The 22267-nt window shown below is 39.5% G+C and overlaps 1 protein-coding gene across 1 annotated transcript in view; it reads right to left on the bottom strand.

Moving 5' to 3' along the window:
- Positions 1 to 22267, bottom strand: part of LOC124612294 (FAS-associated factor 2) — a 111148-nt gene that overhangs the window by 26561 nt on the left and 62320 nt on the right. Inside the window, exon 5 of the mRNA XM_047140402.1 lies at positions 4658 to 4753. Coding sequence (XP_046996358.1) covers positions 4658 to 4753 — 96 coding nt within the window. The remainder of the gene's footprint in view (positions 1 to 4657; positions 4754 to 22267) is intronic.

Here is a 22267-nt window from a genome sequence, read left to right as displayed (position 1 = left end):
AAGAGTTTCACACTTAAAGCTTTTGGCCAATGGCCTTTGTCAACAACACACACACACACACACACACACACACACACACACACACGACTGCAGTCTCAGGCAACTGAAACCACATTGCAAGCAGCAGCACCAGTGCATGATGGGAGTGGCGACAGGGTGGGGGAAAGGAGGCGGATGGGGTGGGGAGGGATGGTATGGTGGAGATGACAGACTGAAGTGTTGCAGTTTGGGTGGCGGGCAGGGGAGATATTTGGGGGGGGGGGGGGAGGGGGGGAGGGGGGGAGGGGGGAAAGGAAGTAGCGGGAAAGGAATGACGTAGAGACAAATAAATAAAAATTTTATTTATTTATTTATATTTTTTATTTATTTCTCCCTGTTTCTCTCTATGTCTCTCCTTTTCCGCTACTCCCCCTCCCCCCACCTCTCTATTGCCTGCCACCCACCATGAGCACTTCACTGTCCGCCATCCCCACCGTACTATCCCTCCCTCTCCCTGCCCCAGCCTCATCCTTTCCCCCACCCAGTTGCCACTCACATCATATACTGGTGCTGTTGCTTGCAGTGTGCTTTCAGTCAGCTGAGACTGCAGTCGTGTGTGTGTGTGTGTGTGTGTGTGTGTGTGTGTGTGTGTGTGTACTGTTGACAAAGGCCATTGGCTGAAAGCCTTAAGTGAGTAAATCTTTTTGTTGTGCCTGTCTACGACTCAGCATCTCCACTATATGGCGAGTAGCAACTTTCCTTCTCACAGTATAATTTTCAATAAGTAATTTATGTAATTTCAAATTTTATGCTTATTAGATCTGATAGTTAAACTCATGTTTTACTTCAACTTAAAGGCAGTAACATTAGACTATGCTTGTCTGATAGATGTAAAGTGAGAGGATGTTGCATTGATTTGTGTGATTGTGAACTGTAAGTACTGTATTAGGTGTTTCTGATATTTATATTTCTGTACTACAAAAATATGCAGTTTAATTGATGCACTGCATTAATGAACTTCTCAAACCTCTTCATTTTTTATATTGTTTGTTTTGCAAAAATATCATGCTGGATGAAACCATTACCCATATTCCAAAACGTGAAGATAGCTTCACTGTTGTGGGAAAATGAATTTCTGGTGAGTAAACCAGCAAGTTTTCGAAAACTATGATAAGATGAATACTTCAGACAGAGGTGAAAGAAAAGCAAAGGGCTGCATCTTCAAATTAGTCTAACGACTATTATGGCCACAGATTCATGCATTAAGCCTGTGTTCACACTTCCAGGTTTTCAACCATGTTACGAAAATGAACTTTAGTAATGCAAAAAGTTTACACGTGTACCTAGAATGGCAAGACTCAGCCATGTAAGATGTTCCGAAGGGATTCAAATCCCTTCGTAATTTAGTGAAAAGGCAACATTCCATGCCAGCAGGAAAAGTGGATATTGTCAGATGTATATTGTGTTGAGGGCAGTTTGTCTTCCGGTTCAAATTAGACTGTTTCCACACTACAGTGAAGTGTTGACAGATCAGCAGCATAGTGTCTCAGAAGAGAACTTTGAAGTTATGACAATGCTTTCTGCTGAAAAACTTTCAACAGTATATGGTTGCAAAGTTATTTTAACTTTAACAGATTCAATTTAATGGGTTTAATATAAACAGTTTCTTTTTCCAAAACATAAAAATACGTGATCTGTGATGTCGAGATGGATATATTTTCTTTTTCAACATTGAAAAAAAAAAAGAAAAAAAAATGAAATAAGGCAAAAATAAGGAACATAAGGTAACTCAAAAACAAGTTGTCAGAAACTAATACAAAAACCGGCAAAAAACAACATCAAAATTGGCAGAAATTGGTCATAAAATAAAATTATTTTTTCCTGTCCCAATGCATACTGTATTAAGCTATTGCCACCTGTGGGCAAAACTGTAGGGCTTATTTCGACCAATTTTGGAAACAAGTTCTGCAGTCATGACCGTCTCTGTTGCTAATTTGGGGAAAAATGTCATTATAATTACTACTAATAGTAGTATTACTAGAGATATTATCATCTTCATTTCCATACAATCTGTCAAACCAAAAAACTCACATCTGTTATGTAAAACTGCGATAAATACTTAAAAGCACAATGATAGCGTATGGTGATACAGGGGTAGTGGTTTTGGCCAGCACAAGAACCATGAATTTAATTAACTAATCCACATTTATTTCAGCAAGAGCCCTTTGACATCCTCACCATTTAGAATCACACAGTTTAAAGAACATTATGAATATTTAATGATGGAATCACTGGTAGAAATCTTACCTGGGGGAAGATAAGTCAAAGGAAGGCACAGCCACATTTTTAGCATTTGTATATTTTGGGGAAAAAATTGGATAGGTTGACTGGAATACATTCTTTGAAATCTTGAAATTACCACGGATAAAATACTGGCAGTAAAAGGCTATATACAACTTGTACAGAAACCAAATTGCAGTTATAAGAGACAAAGGACACAGAGGGAAGCAGTAACTGAGAAAAAAGTGAGAACAGAGTTGCAGCCTAAGCTACATGCTATTCAATCTCTACACAGAATAAGTGGGAAAGGATCTCAGGAAAATATTTGGGAAAGGAATTAAAGTTCATAAAACACTGAGGTTTGCTGATGACTTTGACAGACAGGATATAGAAGCAGCTGAACAGAATGGACAGTGTCTTGAACAGAGATTATAACATGAACATCAACTAGAGTAAACCAAAGGTGGTGGAGTGTAGTCAAATTAAATCACGTGGAGCCTAGAGATTTAGATTAGGAAATGAGACAGTAAAAGTACTACACAAGTATTGTTGCTCAGGCAGCAGAATAACTGATAATGATTGAGGTAAAGATGATATAAAATGCAGATTGACAATAGTTAAGAAAAGCATTTCTGGAAAAGGGGAATTTGATAACAATGAATATAAATTTAAGTAATAGGAAGGCTTATCACCGTATTTGCCTGGAATGTAGTTTTATGCAAAAGTGATACACAGACAATACACAGCACAGGAAAAAAGAGAACATAAGCTTTCGAACTACAGAATTACAGAAGAATGCTGAAGGTTATATGGGTGGAGTGGGTAACTAGGGAAGAGGTATTACACTGAATTAGGAAGAAAAGAAATGCATGACACAAGTTGACAAAGATGAGACAGGTCAATTGCAAACATTCTGAGGCATCACAGAATAGTTAATTTGGTTATGGAGGGAATTGTGTGTGGGGGAGGGAGTGGGGGGGGGGGGCAAAAGTGTAGAGAGGGACGGGGGGAGGGGGATAGGGAGGGATGGAGGGGGGAGAGGGAGAGAGGGAGGGGAGAGGGGGAGAGGGAGAGAGGGAGGAGAGAGGGAGGGGGGAGGGAGAGGGGGAGGGGTGTGGGGGAGAGGGAGGGGGGAGGGAGAGAGGGAGGGGCGTGGGAGAGAGGGAGGGGCGTGGGAGAGATCAAAGCTTCAGGGACAAGAGCATGAAGGTTGTAGTAGTTATGTGGACATGAAGAGACTTACATGGTAACCTAGTGAGGAGAGTTGCAACAAAACAGTCTTTGGACTGAAGACAACAAAAATCACAAAACAGTCTTTTACAGTCTTGCCTAGACATTACAGATTATTGTCCATACAACGACTTCTTGAAAAATGGGTGACTTTCTTACCTCACATTCACCAGAACTGTAAGACAAAACAATTAAATAAGAGTGATACTTCGTGGAAGGTCACCACATCCTGACTTCAACTATCACCTGTCCTTATGCAAGACAGAAATATGAAGAAAGAATGAAATAAAAGGATTAAGCCACAATAACCAAAGGTTATCTAATTATCAGCACTACAAAATCTTTTTAATTTTCATTTTTTAAGTAAATGGGATAATTTTATACCATGAAAAATCCACGACATAATGTAGCCTTGTTGTATATAGTCTTCGTCGGAAATAGACAACACACACACACACACACACACACACACACATACACACACACACACACATACAAGAGCACAATGTCTACCTGAGTCAAGACCAATCTGGCCTCAGTAGCCAGAGACAGCAGTTTTGTGTGTGTGTGTGTGTGTGTGTGTGTGTGTGTGTGTGTGTGTGTGTGTGTGGTGTTCAGTTCATTTCCAATGAAGGCCTTGTTGGCAGAAAGTTCGCTTTCTGACAGTCTGTTTGTTGTACCTATCTGGGACTAAGAATAGACATAAGTGTCATTGACTACGTTTTGTAATACATTAAGAAAATAGTCACTAACTATTAGACTAAAAATGACTATGTTACTAATAGCAGTATACAGGTAACCTACTGATGTTGTCTATATTGTAACCTTGTGTATTTTGCCTTTTTATTATAAAATGATCATTACTGATGTGGGTTTTAAATTCTCATGCATTATGTGTTGTGTTCCCTGACTATGATTAAATGTGAAGGGAAAACTGAAAACAGACTGCCGCATAGAAATGTGAAACATAACTAAAACTTTACTAACACTAACTGTGTTTAGAGGGACTGGAAAAAATAATGGAATAAGACAAAAGAATCCTAATAATAAAGGAAGCACAAATTACCTATAAATTTTTTGCTTTAATATTGCTGCAAATAGGAACTATGGATGATAGCCACGAAAGGACAGTACAGCTGTAACATTTAGATTTATCAATATCACTAACCTCTCAGCTCTGGCGGCAATAAGAGCTGCTTCATTTTCTTGTACGATGGTCTGTAGTCGCTGTATGAGCTCTTGTGGATTTACTGAACCCTCCAACCTGCGAATATTTAGGCCTGGTAATATATATCTTATGACTGACACAAATCACTTAAAAAAATTTCATAATGTTGCACAAATTTTTAATAGCCAATAAATAAAAGCAAAAGGCAGACAATTCTGAACACAACACCACAAAAGGTACTATGGTCACACCATGAGATGCTCGATGTCTGAAACATGATGGGTGTAGTAAGAAGAAGGTGCCATGCATAGGCGCAATATGACTAGTGAAGTCCTAATGGTAAACACTAGCCAAGTGATAGATGGTGAGGTAATTGGGCAGTACTGGTAGCACTGGAAGGGAATTCCTACAAGCTGGTATGAATATAGTGGTTCTGGAGCTTCACTGTCTTAGCAAAACAAGTTCTTACTCTCAGTGCCTTCATGAGACAATTAAATGTTTGCATCAAAATCAAACATTCAGCTTCTGCAATGTTAGCATTACTGCAAAATTGCCCTATAACAACTTGCTACTTCAGTTGGGAAACTGGTAATAAGCATACCATCATCTTATATTACTGCCCATTAATATATAAGAGGCAGTCAAAAAACTTTCCATTTGAAGGCTGCACGTTGCTAAAATCACATTGACTGACCATCTGTGCAGGGTTCCATACTTTACAGTGTAACGCCACAACTGTTCAATGCTAAGGCTTCCTGCCAACTGGAGCTGTAGAAAAGAAGCTACGGAACATACAAAGGCTGCCAACTGTTGAAGAGTTACAAAGGTGGAGGCATTACTTTTCAGTCAACCCTCGTAGTTCCTTACTCAGAACTTAGGAGGTTAAAAAAGGAAGGACAAGTCACTCAGGCTCAAGGATGAGAGGGACTGATCTATTGTAAGGATGAGTGGAGACATGGCATTAGCTTTATGTTAAATGACTGGAGCCTCACTATTATTAAATTTGCTTGGTATTTAGTATTCAATGATGGCAATAGGGTTTTCGTCCAGTTTTAAGTGAGACGGTAGGTATAAAATGGAATCTGTTGCTACTTTGTAGAAGACATCATAGCTTATGGTATTTTATCAAAGCAAATGAAAACATACAACAGACTAGACTGGAATTTTCTTATTTCTGAGCCTTGTTTTATGCTACTGTGTCAGTTCCTATGAAATCTGAAGTGTTTCCAAAACAAATAGATTTATTAACTTCAATTCTGGTTAACATACAAAACAAATAATATACATCACAAATGAGATGATGCACAAGAGGCACCACAATGATGAAGGGAGGACACACTTCTGCTACTTTGTTCCACAGCAACTAACTGTAACTTTTGACATTTATTGTTCACTGGACACACAGATGTGACAGTACATGACAAAACACACAACGGGTAAGAAAATCAACAAACTTCTACAGACTAGCTTTTCATGCCTGATTAATTCTATCTGATGTGGTAGCTCTAATAACAGCCCGATTAAAGGGACAGCGGGACATGCCAAGGAATGGCAGGAGAGCGAAGGTCTTTACAAGAATGTTTTACTATCAATAAACAGACAAAAACCTCGATTATGTGTGTCATTTTTTGGAACACAAGTGTAGGAAACTTCGGGACTATCAGAAGGTTTTTATTTTATTTATTTTTTTCTTTTGTGTGTGTGTGTGTGTGTGTGTGTGTGTGTGTGTGTGTGTTTGTGGGGGGGGGGGGGGGGGGGGGGGAGACTGGAGGTCTCTGAACAATGCGATATGGCTTTATGAAATGAAATCTCATGCAAAATCAATAAACTTTTTGTTGAAGGCTCAACTCCTGAATCCAACTAACTTCCTATGTCAGCTGAGCCTCATACACAATCTATCTTCTTCCCAAGATACATCCTGATTGTCTCCTGAATACATTTCTACATTGGTGTTCCGACAACAAGAATGCATAGTCTGCTCCTGCTACCATACTGCTTCACTCGTATACCCCACATGTAAATTCACACTTCTTTTCTCAGTTACACTATGACAGCAAACTTAATGAATTTTCACTAATAATTCTTTGACCTTTAAAACATAACTACCCCCGCATATGACGAAGAGATTGATGAAATGTATGATGATATAAAAGAAATTATTCAGATAGTGAAGGGAGACGAAAATTTAATAGTCATGGGTGACTGGAACTCAACAGTATGAAAAGGAAGAGAAGGAAACGTAGTAGGTGAATATGGAATGGGGCTAAGAAATGAAAGAGTAAGCCACCTGGTAGAATTTTGCACAGAGCATAACTTAATCATAGCTAACACTTGGTTCAAGAATCATGAAAGAAGGTTGTATACATGGAAGAAGCCTGGAGATACTGGAAGGTATCAGGTAGATTATATAATGGTAAGACAGAGATTTAGGAACCAGGTATTAAATTGTAAGACATTTACAGGGGAAGATGTGGACTCTGACCACAATCTATTGGTTATGACCTGTAGATTAAAACTGAAGAAACTCCAAAAAGGTGGGAATTTAAGGAGATGGGACCTGGACAAACTGATTAAACCAGAGATTGTAGAGAGCTTCCGAGAGAACATTAGGGAACGATTGACAAGAATGAAGGAAAGAAATAGAGTAGAAGAAGAATGGGTAGCTTTGAGAGATGAAATAGTGAAGGTAGCAGAGGATCAAGTAGGTAAAAAGACAAGGACTAATAGAAATCCTTGGGTAACAGAAGAGATATTGAATTTAATTGATGAAAGGAGAAAACACAAAAATGCTGTAAATGAAGCGGGCAAAAAGGAATACAAACATCTCAAAAACGAGATCGACAGGAAGTGCAAAATGGCTAAGCAGTAATGGCTAGAGGACAAATTTAAGGATGTAGAGGCACATATCACTAAGGGTAAGACAGATACTGCCTACAGGAAAATTAAAGACACCTTTGGAAAAAGGAGAACCACTTGCATGAATATCAAGAGCTTTGATGAAAACCCAGTTCTAAGCAAAGAAGGGAAAGCAGAAAGGTGGAAGGAGTATATAGAGGGTCTATACAAGGGCGATGTTCTTGAGGACAATATTATAGAAATGGAAGAGAATGTAGATGAAGATGAAATGGGAGATATGATACTGCGGGAAGAGTTTGACAGAGCACTGAAAGATCTAAGTCGAAACAAGGCCCCGGGAGTAGACAACATCCCATTAGAACTAATGACAGCCTTGGGAGAGCTAGGCCTAGCAAAACTCTACCATTCAGTGAGCAAGATGTATGAGACAGGCGAAATACCCTCAGACTTCAAGAAGAATATAATAATTCTAATCCCAAAGAAAGCAGGTGTTGACAGATGTGAAAATTACCGAACTATCAGTCTAATAAGCCATGGCTGCAAAATACTAACACAAATTCTTTACAGATGAATGGAAAAACTGGTAGAAGCCGACCTCGGTGAAGATCAGTTTGGATTCTGCAGAAATGTTGGAACACGTGAGGCAATACTGACTCTACGACTTATCTTAGAAAATAGATTAAGAAAAGGCAAACCTACGTATCTAGCATTTGTAGACTTAGAGAAAGCTTTTGAAAATGTTGAGTGGAATATTATCTTTCAAATTCTGAAGGTGGCAGTTATTCAATCTGTATGTTGAGCAAGCAGTAAAGGAAACAAAAGAAAAATATGGAGTAGGTATTAAAATCCATGGAGAAGAAATAAAAACTTTGAGGTTCGCCGATGACATTGTAATTCTGTCAGAGACAGCAAAGGACTTGGAAGAGCAGTTGAACGGAATGGACAGTGTCTTGAAAGGAGGATATAAGATGAACATCAACAAAAGCAAAACGAGGATAATGGAATGTAGTTGAATTAAATCGAGTGATGTTGCCGGAATTAGATTAGGAAACGAGACACTTAAAGTAGTAAAGGAGTTTTGCTATTTGGGGAGCAAAATAACTGATGATGGTCGAAGTAGAGAGGATATAAAATGTAGACTGGCAATGGCAAGGAAATCGTTTCTGAAGAAGAGAAATTTGTTAACATAGAGTATAGATTTAAGTGTCAGGAAGTCGGTTCTGAAAGTATTTGTATGGAGTGTAGCCATGTATGGAAGTGAAACATGGACGATAAATAGTTTGGACAAGCTTTTGAAATGTGGTGCTACAGAAGAATGCTGAAGATTAGATGGGTAGATCACATAACTAATGAGGAGGTATTGAATAGGATTTGGGAGAAGAGAAATTTGTGGCACAACTTGACTAGAAGAAGGGATCGGTTGGTAGGACATGTTCTGAGGCATCAAGGGATCACCAATTTAGTATTGGAGGGCAGCGTGGAGGGTAAAAATCATAGAGGGAGATCAAGAGATGAATACAGTAAGCAGATTCAGAAGGATGTAGGTTGCAGCAGTTACTGGGAGATGAAGAAGCTTGCACAGGATAGAGTAGCATGGAGAGCTGCATCAAACCAGTCTCTGGACTGAAGACCACAACAACAACAATAACAGCAGCAGCAGCAGCAGCAGCAGCAGCACAACAACAACAACAACAACAAAACATAAATTTAGAAACAGATCAGGAGTAAAGCCATCAGGAATAGAATGACTCCCTGCAAAATGAAGATTTTAAGATGGCAGCACCAGGAGCGGGCCCAGGTCCTCTCAAAATTTTCTTGGCCCACCCAAATAAGATGAGCAAATTTCAATATCAAAGTCAATTTTTATTTTCTACAAGTTAAAATAACTCGTATACAGCAATAAGCTTATGGGAAATGATGCTGTTAATTTATAGCACTAATTGAAATTCCTGAATGGAGGAATATGTAAAATAAGGGAAAGGAAGACACTCGCCTATGGCAGATTCATCCACTCCAGATGACAGGTTGCCTTTCCCTTATTTTCTATATAACTCTGTTAATTTGTTAAACAATTTTTGTACCATAATAAAGGCATAAAATAATCTGAATACGTTTGAAGTGGTATTTATGATGGTGAAGTTCATATAAACCTATCCATTGATCTGTACGTGTTGAACAACAAGCAAACAGACTACTCGATCAATTACTGAATGAACAGTTCTTCCACAGTTTCTGTTTTGTATTTTTGCATGTGTTTTATGGTATGCCTTAACAGTAAACAATGAAAACATATTTGGTATCATTGTGATCTCTGTTTTGTTCTTATAGTAAATTTGATGTGTTATTAAAAGTGAACATAGGAACTTGGCAAAACAGCCTAGTATATCAGATTTCTTCATTCGGCAACGAAAATTTATTATACCAAATGAGAACATTTCAGGTGTAACCTGTAGCTTGTCCAGAGGTACATGTTCCATTTATTCCTTGGTGTTAGAAAAAAAAGACGATAGCGGGAGCAACCCATTCTTCAAGGTTGTCAAATTTGTAGGTAAAATCCACAAAATGGGATGCATACAGAATGCCTACAAGGTGCAATGGCACCCTAGAAGACCTTTTTGCCATGTAGACATTTAATTGTGCTGTGCCATCACTATCTGGAGGTGTTTTGGATGTCTCAGGGAAGATGGACCATCAGCAATTGTAAAAGCAAAAGAGGACTGAAAAATGATTTATTCGGTCATTACTGCACTGAACTCTGATCACTAGATGTGACAGATATGTTTAGATATGTATTGATGTAATGACTTGAAAATTCAAGTTACGTTACAATATACTGTAGAACTGTTCAAGAAGATTTTAAATACAACATTTCTGCGACAGAATGGTGAGCTATAATATCATAGCTGCTGTGCACATTTGGATCTTCCTTAGAGTCTTTGTACCAACTGTATTAGAGAAGAGCAGTACATCATAACCAGTAGCCTTTATTACTAAGTCCACAACACCAAGAAATCATCTCAAGGCGACTGTAATTAAGGAGAATTCAGTTAAAACTTACACAAGCTACCAAAAGGTGACACAACCTTAACAATATTATCTGCATTAATATTATATATCGCGAGGAGAAACAATTATAGCTCCTCAGTCTGTAACTGCAGAGGTTAGTTTTCATGACCCAGAAAGTGATGTAGAAAAAACTGTGATGATGATGAAATGGAAGTAGGAAAAGAATTAAAACAGTTGGTAAATGAAATATTCAATAAAAATAAAGGTAAAGGTTTATTTTTTATTCCTAGCAATATCACCAGCAGCTCTAATCTGCCTGCTTCAGTTTGTCATATATCTATAAAATCTACTAATGAACCAAAACAACCTCTATTTAGGTGTTTTCCTTTTTGATTATTTGGAGACAGAAAAAGAAATATGCAGCCGGGTTCATTCGTGGCTGGAATACACAATCATAAATGTTGCTGTATTTTGTTTTGTCTGTTGCTTTTCCTGTCCCTAAACTCAAGACACAAAAAGAAAATTGCTTAGTTTTGTAAGTGAGGGTTTCTTTAATTGGACAAGAACAAAAGAGACTAATTCGATCTTTAAGCAGCACGAGAACAGTTTCACTTACAAAACTCTGTAGTTGCTTAGGAGTCTTTCAAAAGCTTAAAAAGTAACTCCAGGGAGAATGCATCAGTTGCTGCCCTGCTAGATGAAACATATGATTTAGAAGTTCTAGAAAATAGAAGATACACAGAAACAAATGCCAATGTATTTCAATACAAAGCCTTTCAAGGAGTTGCTCAAAGAGGTAATAATGAATCGAAAGATAGTATAAATAAGGGAAATTTTTTGAGTTAACGGAACTCCATGGAAAAAAGATGCAAGAGTTAGGGGAGAAAAACTGGCTCTAAAAACGAAAAATATACACAGCATGATACGCAAAATGAAATTCTTAGCACTATGAGCAAGAACGTATCTCACATGAAGTGAAAAAAGCCCAATATTTTGCTCTACTGGTTGAAGAGTCAAAAAATTGTTCAGAACTGAGCAACTATCAATCGTCATTCAGTACTATTTAGATCATATACAAAATGTTTTTAGGCCCTGAATCTGGAAAAAAATTTGAATGTTTCCTCTTTGTTAGTCTACACTACAAAAAAGTTTGCAAACTGTATAATTAATTAATTTAAATTACTGTGTTGCACAAACATACGATGGAGCTGGAGATATGAGCTCTTTTAAGCAAGGCAGTCCCACAAGCAATCTATACTACTCTGTGAACCATAAGTTGTATCTCACCATAGTATTTAAGATGCTGAAGGGTCACATCGGCTATAGATTTTTTTACGACACTCAAGGACTCTCGTGTTTTTAAGATGGGTCGACATGCATCAAATGTTTATTCATACACAAATAAAAATGAAGATTGGAAAAGTCAAGTTTCACTTAAGTGAAACTAGGTGTGCTTTCAGTATAATTCATGTATGACTGTGAAGAATACAACTGGAACTACCTTAATCTTAGTAAACATACAGGAAGAAAATTCTGAATGAATTGCAGAAGCATCAGAATTTAGTGCAAAGTTTTCATTAATGTCTGTTCAAATGTTTGCTAGAAAAGTCAACTCATTACCTTATTTCCTTCATGTCAAAGACTGTAATATTGTCCTGCAATCAACTTAGTAGGAGCTACATGAAATCATTTCAAAGAAATTTGTGGATCAGATTCAGGTTTCACTTATGTCTTGGGGAATATGTTAGTGATTTGCCAAACAGAGACAGCCTGGAACCTGTACAAGCAACTGATTTCAAATGTTTAGAATTTCATAAAGTTTTACATATAATAGACAGTGAACTGGAGAGACTTTTGTTTCAAACTCTGGAATAATTTAAGGAGTCACTTGAACAAACAAAAAAAGTAAATTTTTATGGGTAAACAAATGTTGTCAGCATAAAATCATTCATGACATACCAAGTCTAAGGTCGCTAATGCACACTTCTGTGATGGCACTCGACCTGGGCATCAGCCAGTTTGATTCTTGGAGGTGGAAAAAATTTTCACTGCCAATATTTGGCTAGCAACAGGAGGACAGGGGGTGGCGTAAACTTCCTGATCACCAGACTCTGTGCCAAAATCTTGGTTTAAATATCAAACCTCTCTGCAGTGTCTCATGAGGTTAGGGCGTGTAACACTGTTGAAGCTGATCATTCTGTCAGATGTGGACATTAAGCTTTGTGGCCTCCTTGGTGCTATTTGAAGGAGTAGGCTATGCACTGACACCACGTTTCACCTTCTCCCTTCTCTCTCACCACCACCACCACCACCAAGATAAACATTCCACTACACACACACAAATACATGCAATATTACAAATAGTTTCTAATGGGGGATGTAAATAAACAAACAAACAACACTGAGTCATTGCAAGCAGAAGTTAAGATGTTAAAAAATCTTGTCATAAGAGGTGAGCAGCAAACCAGAGTGAAGACTGACCATTTACTTGTATTGCTCAAGTTGTTGGAGCAATAAACTCATGTTACATGATTTTTAAAAATTAAGTCAAATAGCAGTGTCTATTTCAGCTTCCTCTGCAGTATGTGAAAGAACATTTTTGTGTAGGAGACATGTAAAATGTTATTTAAGGAATTCAGTGTCAGATGAATGCCTAAGTTATTAGTCTGTTCTTACAAAAGAAATGACTTTTACATAAGACTATTGAGTTGCAAAGACAGTCTGACTATTTTGCTATTAGTCACAACAATCGATGGATTAATCTGTTTTAAAAGCATGGAAACAACTGTTCATTATTTTGTATATCATATTTTTTTGTTTTCTTCTCAGTGTTATCAATTTTGCAGTTTTCCTGATGAACAGGAAATGAATGTGCTCTTGAAAATGTGTGTTTTGAAGGATAATTTGTTTTTGTTGAGTGGCATGTCGGGAAATAGATGCCATTCGGATTGGCACATTATCTTTCAAGATTTTGCTGTTAGTAGTTATATGTCTATCAGATAAGGTAGCTCATGTATATAGGTGTACTTTGGTTTCCAATAGAAGAATGGAAATGTTTTCAATCTTTTGCTGTTACTAGGTATGATTGATTGGTCGATTTGGATGGGGGGGTTTACGGGGCTAAACAGCAAAGTCATCAGTCCCCAAATAAGGTCAACAGTTGCTAGGTACAAGAGTGGTGCATACAGAAGCAGAGATGTCCAGCGAGACTGTGATCTGATCTAGTTGGGAGACACACAATGTAAAAGTGAAAAGATTAAAGATGTAACAGGCATCTTTTGTACCATCGATAATAAAAGCAACATTAGATAAATAGGTAAGTCAGCAGGTGGGCATTTCCGGGGCTGTGCATGAACAGGAAATCTCCCATCCACAGCTATCTCACCTTCATCCTTTACAGTCAATAGCGCCCACTATTCAGCAGAGCACAATACTGAGAATGGAAAATTGAGTGTGCCAAAAAGGAGACAAACCAATTCTAAAAGTGATTAAAACAGAGCTAAAAAGAGGCATGAAAGAGTGGCCTGGCCAAGGAGGTGGGGTCGGGGATCTCCTAGACTTAGCATACATCGGGAGATGCCCAAATCCCATCCAATCTGCCTCTGCTCTGGAAGTACATTAAGACCTTATGACTGAGAATAAAAACCACTTTCACACAGAAGACTGAAAATCTGTGTAACCATCCTTGAATTACCCATCAATATTAGAGGTAACGATTCCAGAAATCCATACTTAGACCGGAGGGCCAAGAGGAGAGGGCATTCCACCAAGATATGAGCTACTGGCTGTAAGGCTCCACAACCAAAATGTGGAGGTAACTCGTTAAACAAAATCAACAAATATGGGTCAACCTGGTACGTCTGATGCAGAGACGACATAGGGTTGTGGATTCCTTCCAAAAGAAGCAGAAGGAAGAACACCATGCTGTAGTAGCCTCTTCAGTTGTACAGAGTTTATTAGATGGGGGCAGTAGACCAACAGATGTCATTCCATTTCTGAGCGAGTGGAGATCTTATACGCACCCGCAAATCCACCTCATCAAAACAAATAAGAAGTGAGTAAATGCTCCTATAGCCAAACTATTGGCCAGTTCATTATCAGGGATATCTGCATGAATTAGGATCCAGAGGAAGACGACTGAGCAGGCAACATGATGAAGGTCGGCAAGAAGGTAATTAATAACGAAGACCAAAATGGTGGCACATGTAGCATTCGTCAATAGCCTGGAGACTGCTCACTGAGTCAGAACATGTTAAAACATGGTCAAAGGTGCCTGTTTAATTAAATGGAGGGCTCTGCTAATGGCTATCAGCTCTGGTTCAAACACACTATATGTTTTTGGCAACAAATGGCACTCTATACGGCCAGGAGATACATCAGCGTATCCTGTCTGATGCTGAGTTTTAAAACCATCACTGTAAAAGATGGTAGCACTGTGGAACTCTTGAACAACTGGATGTAACAGATGCCAAAAGGCCATGGGGGCGACAGACTTCAGGACCTTGGAAGAGATTGATCCGAATCCATAGCCTAGGCACCATCCAACAGGGAGGGCACAAGAAAGCACAGGATACAGAGTCCAGAGAGGGGAGATTGCTATCTTGGTAGAGGGAAACAAGGTGCATTCCAACTGTTAATCCCACTCAAGGGTGGGTATCAGGAGGACACCCCTTGTACACAACAAGGATGATCAGAGAATCGTTGAATAGTGACTGAGGCCAAGAGCAGGTACTGCCGAATCCAAAGAGGGAAGACCCCTGATTTGGGAAGGAGGCTGTCTACAGGACTAGTCCGAAAGCCACTTGTGGCTAGATGCATGCCACAATGATGGACTAGGTTAACAGTTTCAAAGCTGAAGGAGCAGCTGAGCCATAAACAAGGCAACCATAGTCCAGCTGGGACAAAATCAGGGCCTGGTAAATACAGATAAGAGTAGCACTATCTGTACACCAAGATGTGTGGGCAAGGAAGCAGAGAGCACTAAGCTTTCGCATTCAGCTAGCCTTAAGTTGGTGAATATTGGGCAGCCAGGCCATCTTTTTATAAAAAGGAGGCACATAAACAGGGCTGTGCTACAACAGTGTCCAGGTGCTGGGTATCTAAGTAGAGTTCATGGATGACAGTGTCCGAGACACTTTGCACAACCTAATCAATACAACCTGACAAAGTGGCAGTGAATGTAACAGCAGAGGCATCCAAAGCAGTTAGTTCTTTGAAGCGCCCAATGTGGCAGACCGAATGTGGTAGTTGGTCTGTCTAGCAGTGGCATGGAAATGACAGGATTACTGGAAAATGGTCACTTTCACAAAGGCTATCACATTTATTTATTTATTTACACTTCAAGTTCTGTTGGGCCAAACTGAGGGGCAAATCTCCAAGGTCATGGAACACGTCAGTACATGAAATTACAATGTGAAAGTAATAACAGATAAAAATAAAATGTTTATGAATGCAAAAAAGTCAAGCCATACGTATAAATAAATGCAATCAACAATATAACACAAAAATAAGCTTAAATTTTCAAGAAGCTCCTCAACAGAGTAGTCTTCAGTTTCAATTTGAAAGCATGTGGATTACTGCAAGATTTTTCAGTTCTTGTGGTAGCTTATCGAAAATGGATGCAGCAGTATACTGCACACTTTTTTGCACAAGAGTTAAGGATGTCCGATCAAAATTAATAACCAGACTACTGAACAGGGGTTGACAAGAGGTTCACGAACTTACACGACTTATTGCCCGAACTGCCCGTTTCTGAGCTAAAAATATCCTTTTGGAATGGGAAGAGTTATCCCAAAATATAATACCATATGACATAAGCCAGTAAAAAAAATAAGGAAAGCAGACTAATTTTCATGTCAAACGATCACTTACTTCAGATATCGTTCGAATAGTAAAATGGCAGCATTAAGTCTTTGAACAAGATCCTGAACATGGGCTTTCCACGACAGATTAGTATCTATCTGAACACCTAGAAATTTCAACTGTTCAGTTTCACTAATCATATGCCCATTCTGTGAAATTATAATGTCAGGTTTTGTTGAACTGTATGTTACAAACTGTGAAAACTGAGTCTCACTGTGATTTAGTGTTAGTTTATTTTCTACAAGCCATGAACTTAGGTCATGAACTGCAATATCTGAAACTGAGCCAATGCTGCACACAACACCCTTTACTATCAAGCTAGTGTCATCAGCAAACATAAATATTTTAGAGTTACCCGTAATACTAGAGGGCATATCATTTATATAAATAAGAAACAGGAGTGGGCCCAACACTGATCCATGGGGCAGACCGCTACTTGACTGTACCCCACTCAGACCTCACCCTTCTCAACACTGTGAAAAATGACCTTTTGCTAAAGTAAGAGGTGAACCAATTGTGAGCTACTCCCCATTTTCCGTAATGGTCCAGCTTCTGGATCAATATTTTGTGATCGACACAATCAAATGGCTTAGTTAAATAAAAAATATGCCTAGTGTTTGAAACCTTTTGTTTAACCCATCCAGTACCTCACAGAGAAAAAAGAATATAGCTCTTTCAGTTGTTAAACATATTCCAAAGCCGAACTGTACATTTGATAGCAAATAATGTGATATAAAATGATCAATTATCTTTACATACACAGCTTTTTCAATAACTTTAGCAAACACTTACGGCACAGAAATAGGTCTACAATTGTCTACATTATCCCTTTCCCCCTTTTATAAAGCGGCTTTACTACTGAGTACTTTAATCGTTCAGAAAACTGGCCATTCTTAGAGGAAAAATTACAAATATGGCTAAGTACAGGGCTTACACATGCAGCACAATACTTTAATATTCTGCTAGGCAATCCATCATATCCATGAGAGTCCTTAGTCTTCAGTGATTTATTTATTGACCTATCTCCCCCTTACCTGTATCACAGAGCAGTATTTCGGACATCAATCTTGGAAAGGCATTTGCCAAGAGACCAACCAATGCAGCGAAGTCACAAGATTAGGGGAAGAGATCGTTAGATTGATAGGTGAATAGGTACCATGGGCGGCACTGAATTGGATAGGAGAACCAATCACTGAGGAGGCACCAACCATGGTCTATGAGAAGCTGGTCAATCATAAGGCCCCTATCAGACAAAGTGGTACTTGCCATAGAGGATGGTGTGTTGAATTCCCAAGTAGAAGAAGGGGGGGGGGGGAGATGTGGGATTAATTTGGTCAATTCAACATAAGTCAGTGGCCTGAATGCAAGTAGGCAAATGCTGCAAACGGTGATTGCTGAGGTCATTTGCATCTGCACTTCTATAACTTCCAATGCTGTACAAAGAAGAACTGATTCACAGTTGACATCTGTGCAAACCAATGTATAGACCCTCTAGATGCCCTCTTGGGGACAGCACCATTCTGATGGAAAGCACACGGGAAGTGAAGCTGTTTTCTTTGAGAGCAATGCAAGTGCCACAGAAGAGGAGGAAATACGGTGTTGTAGTTCCAGCAGGTGACCCATTACAATTCTACTGAATGATCATGTGACACGTGGCCAGGTTAGGTGTGAAGGGTCCAGGAGGACTGGTCATGTCACAGGGTCACTGCCTGTCACCTGTGAGAACAGAAAAACATTGACTCAGAATCTGATTGTGTAAGGGGATCTGGTGCCTCTGGGGGCACTGGAGGAGCCTTCTCTAGGTTCTTATTGCTTTTACTTAAAAAACTTTTGCAGATTAGGCTCATTCAAGGGACTATCCACAGTGAGTGTGGAGAGAGATGAAGAGCAGGCAGTCCTGAAACTCTCAGGCCATGGCTCCTTCAGGCCTCTGGTGAGGGTTTGCCATGGAGAGGGGACCCAAGAGGTAGAACTGTCACTGGCAGATGCTGAAGAAGGAGAATGCTTCTCTAGCCAGGTGTGAGAAATGGTTGCCGAAGAAGTTACCACGGAAGAGGAGGTGGCTGGAGATCTGGTCTGGGGAAGGTTGAGGTGGAGGAGATGGTCATGATGTTAGTGTAACTAAACATCACATCCACAGGATGTAGGCACTCATATTTCTTCCATGCCTTGGTATACAACAGGCAGTCATATTTATATTCCTTGATATTATGTTCTTTCTTGAAAACTGGACAAAAACTTATGAATGCAGATGATGGTGCTCTGTACAGTTGACACAAAAAGGTGGGTGTTCAGAAGGACTACCTTCACAGAGTGATGGTGTATGGTTGCCGCATTTTGGGTCCCCCGTGCAGTGGAATGACATACGCCCAGAGTGTAAACATCTGAAGCACCACTTAAGCAGTGGGACAAAGGGTTTCACATCACATCTGTATACCGTGACCTTAAGTCCCTCCAAGAGGGCATTTGCTTCAAAGGATAAGATTAAGGTGCCTGTATTCATATCATCCTTGCACCGTTATTGTATACGGCACCACTAAACACTTTGTCGCTGGAGATTAGCCCGGAGCTCCTTATCTGTTTGGAGCATAACATCTCTGTGGAAGATGATTTCTTGGATCATGTTCGACATTTTGTGTGAGACAATAGGCACAGGTATGTCACCCAGATGATCACATGAGTGTAGAGCTGTAAATTGGACAAAAGAGGAAGTTTTAATTAGTAACAAACTATTCTGCATTTTCCCCAGAGACTTAACTTTGTCAAATTCTTCTTCCATGTTTTCAACAAAAAATGATGTGACAGCGGAGGCCTTGCAGCCACCAGTGGCATAAAATTCGAGTCACCTCATGGTGTTCCCAGGCACAGCTAGGGATGGAATATTTACTCAGATGGAGCTCCGGTTGCCTGAAAAGCCTTACACAGCTGAGGTGCAGCAGGTTCCCCAGACGTTGCCCGCTAAAATGACTGTTCCACCTCAGCAGCCATGCATCTCATTCGTGCACAGCACACCTCGAGTTAGAGGTCTCCCCCCCCCCCCCCCCCCCCCCCCCATAGACTGTTACTGGGGAGTGCATGTGTGAAAATAAAGTTTATGCGTACTAATGTATTAAGTTTCCAGTACAGGAATGGACATGTTTTTCAGTATTGCATGTATCGGAAAATATAGTTATGAATTTTGATGTGCTGTGATTTCTGATACCGAATTTTTTGATTCCTCATTATTCTGTATTGTTTGTGTTATCCCCATTCAAAAGCCCCCATATTTAGGTGCTCTCCTGAGAGCCTGTTCGGAATGGAAAGAAAATAGCAGTTATGTACGTTTAGGGAGGGGTGGCATACTGTTCGCTGAGAAAAAATAATGCTAGCATGAGCTATCTCAAGTTAGCCAATGGCAGACAGAAATAAACAACTTTTAGGGGGGGGGGGGGGCAGAGTAACCACAGCTCAGACACATTTTGAATAACTATCATAAAAACCACTCAATAACCATTCAGCTTATCATATTTTTATTGGCAGACAGAAGCTCTATTTGCTGCAAATTTTATGGATCCATAGCCACTCTGCGAAATTTTATCTCGTGAATGCAAATACATAAAAGCACACAATAACTATAAGCATATAACAGCTATAAATACACAGTAAACATAAATTTAATCTGCTTTACAATAAAATTGGCACTTTATTATGTCTATTATCATTAAATTATTGGTCAACTTGTTTAAGGTCAATAAATTAATATTTTAAACTGAAAGGAGAGATGGTTGTTGCGATGTCCTTAGTAAGAACCACCATAATCATTTTGGAACATTAACAGAAAATCCACTCATAGTGCTGCAATGGACAATTGCACATCAGTGCATGCACTGTTGAAAACAGGCAGCTGCGTACCTTCCTGGAGTGGATTCTAGGGTGGCTGACCATCATTTCTGCACTTGGCACTGGTTTCTGGTTATTGTGGACAGAGCCCTACAAAGCATGTTTTCATCCGTTTTATTCGCATACCAGCACACATTTGAAGAGAAATGACATAATTGTAGTGTGGCTTCTGGCTTGCACTCAAAGAGAAATGGCATAATTTTCATATGATATTTACAACATGCAGCAGCATATTAGCACATAATAACCCGCCACGACTGATCAGTTACTTAGGCACTTGGACAGAACTGTGTCAAAAACCTTCAGGACACCTCAAAATGTTTGAACACTGTATACATTCCAAACTTCTACTGCAAATCAAATTCAATGATAAGAGTCTATAATTTGGTAGATTACTTGTATTTCCTTTCTTGCGGATTGGGGTGACCTCAGAAACTCTCCAGTCTTTAGGTAGAGTCTTGTAGATTCTTTAGGTAGAGATCTTTCGTCGAGCGGGCAGTTATTACACCAGCATAATCTGAAATGAATCTGTTATACGATCTAGACTGGAAGGCTTGCCTTTACCTAATGAGTTAAGTTGCTTAGCTACACCAGGGATAGCTACTTCTCAGTCACTCATGTTGACAGCTATTTTTGATCTGAATTAGGGTATATTTACTGAATTTTTTCTAGTAAAGAAGTATTGAAAAACTGTGTTTAGTAACTACACTTTAATGGCATAATCATTGGTAAAGTTATCATTTCTGCAGTGCAGTGAAGGCATTGATGGTGTCTTTCTTTCTTTCTTTCTTTCTTTATTAGCATTTAATCATCACTGTGCAGCGATCAATCACATTTATGTAGTATCATTCTTAATGCTTATTCTAATAATGGAAAATCCTGAATGGAATGTAACAATAAAATGAAAAGGATAATTGCTACTCACCATGTAGCGGAGATGCTATGTTGCAGATAGGCACAACAGAAAGACTGTTGGAATGTGAGCTTTCGGCCAACAGGGCTTTCTTTGAAATTAGATAGTGCGTACGCACGCGCGCCTGCCCGCCCGCCCGCCCGCCCACACACACACACCTACCCACCCACCCACCCACCCACCCACACACACACACACACACACACACACACACACACACACACATAATGACCACAGTCTCTGCCAGCTGAAGCTGAGTCAGGCTTCAGCTGCCAGACTGGTCGCGCGTGCGCGCGCGCGTGTGTGTGTGTGTGTGTGTGTGTGTGTGTGTCTAATTTTGAAGAAGGCCTTGTTGGCCAAAAGCTCAAGCTCACTTTCTGACAGCCTTTTTGTTGTGACTATCTGTAACTCAGCACCTCTGTTATAAGGTGAGTAGCAACTCTACTTTTCGTAACACAGTTAATGGTTATTCTAATATGCACTTCAGTAATTGCTATAAAAAAAGGGGATACGAATAAATGATTGATACAGGACACCACTGGACACTACTCATAAAATAACAATAAAAAACACAGCATCATAGAAGATATCCATATATCATGTACACAGTTTATAGATCACAAATGGTTAAATATGTTGAACAGTGCTTTTAACAACACGTCTATGAAGTCTTTTGCAATGGCGTCATCGGATAAGAAGTTCTCAGTGTCAAATTCGGATACAATCCCAAGCGTTCGATGACTGCCTCCATCATCATTGTACTGAGGGACTATGCCTGACTATTATCAAATTCACGAGGCTCCTACTTTTATGCCCAAAGAATGGCATGTAATTGGTTGGATTACATTATGACAGCGTCATAGAAATAGTGGGTACAGAAGAGGTGCTCTCTACGTACATAGATTATGTCTGCACTTTCCGTCCATTGTTGCTCGCAGCACCATCGCTTGGTGTGGGTGTCCGCCTCCCGGTAGCTGAATGGTCAGCATGACAGACTGTCACTCCTAAGGGCCCAGGTTCGATTCCCGGCTGGGTCGGAGATTTTCTCCACTCAGGGACTGGGTGTTGTGTTGTCCTAATCACCATCATCATCA

Source organism: Schistocerca americana, chromosome 4, assembly GCF_021461395.2.
Source record: "Schistocerca americana isolate TAMUIC-IGC-003095 chromosome 4, iqSchAmer2.1, whole genome shotgun sequence".
NCBI lineage: Eukaryota > Metazoa > Arthropoda > Insecta > Orthoptera > Acrididae > Schistocerca > Schistocerca americana.
This window is presented reverse-complemented; position numbering and strand designations above follow the sequence as displayed.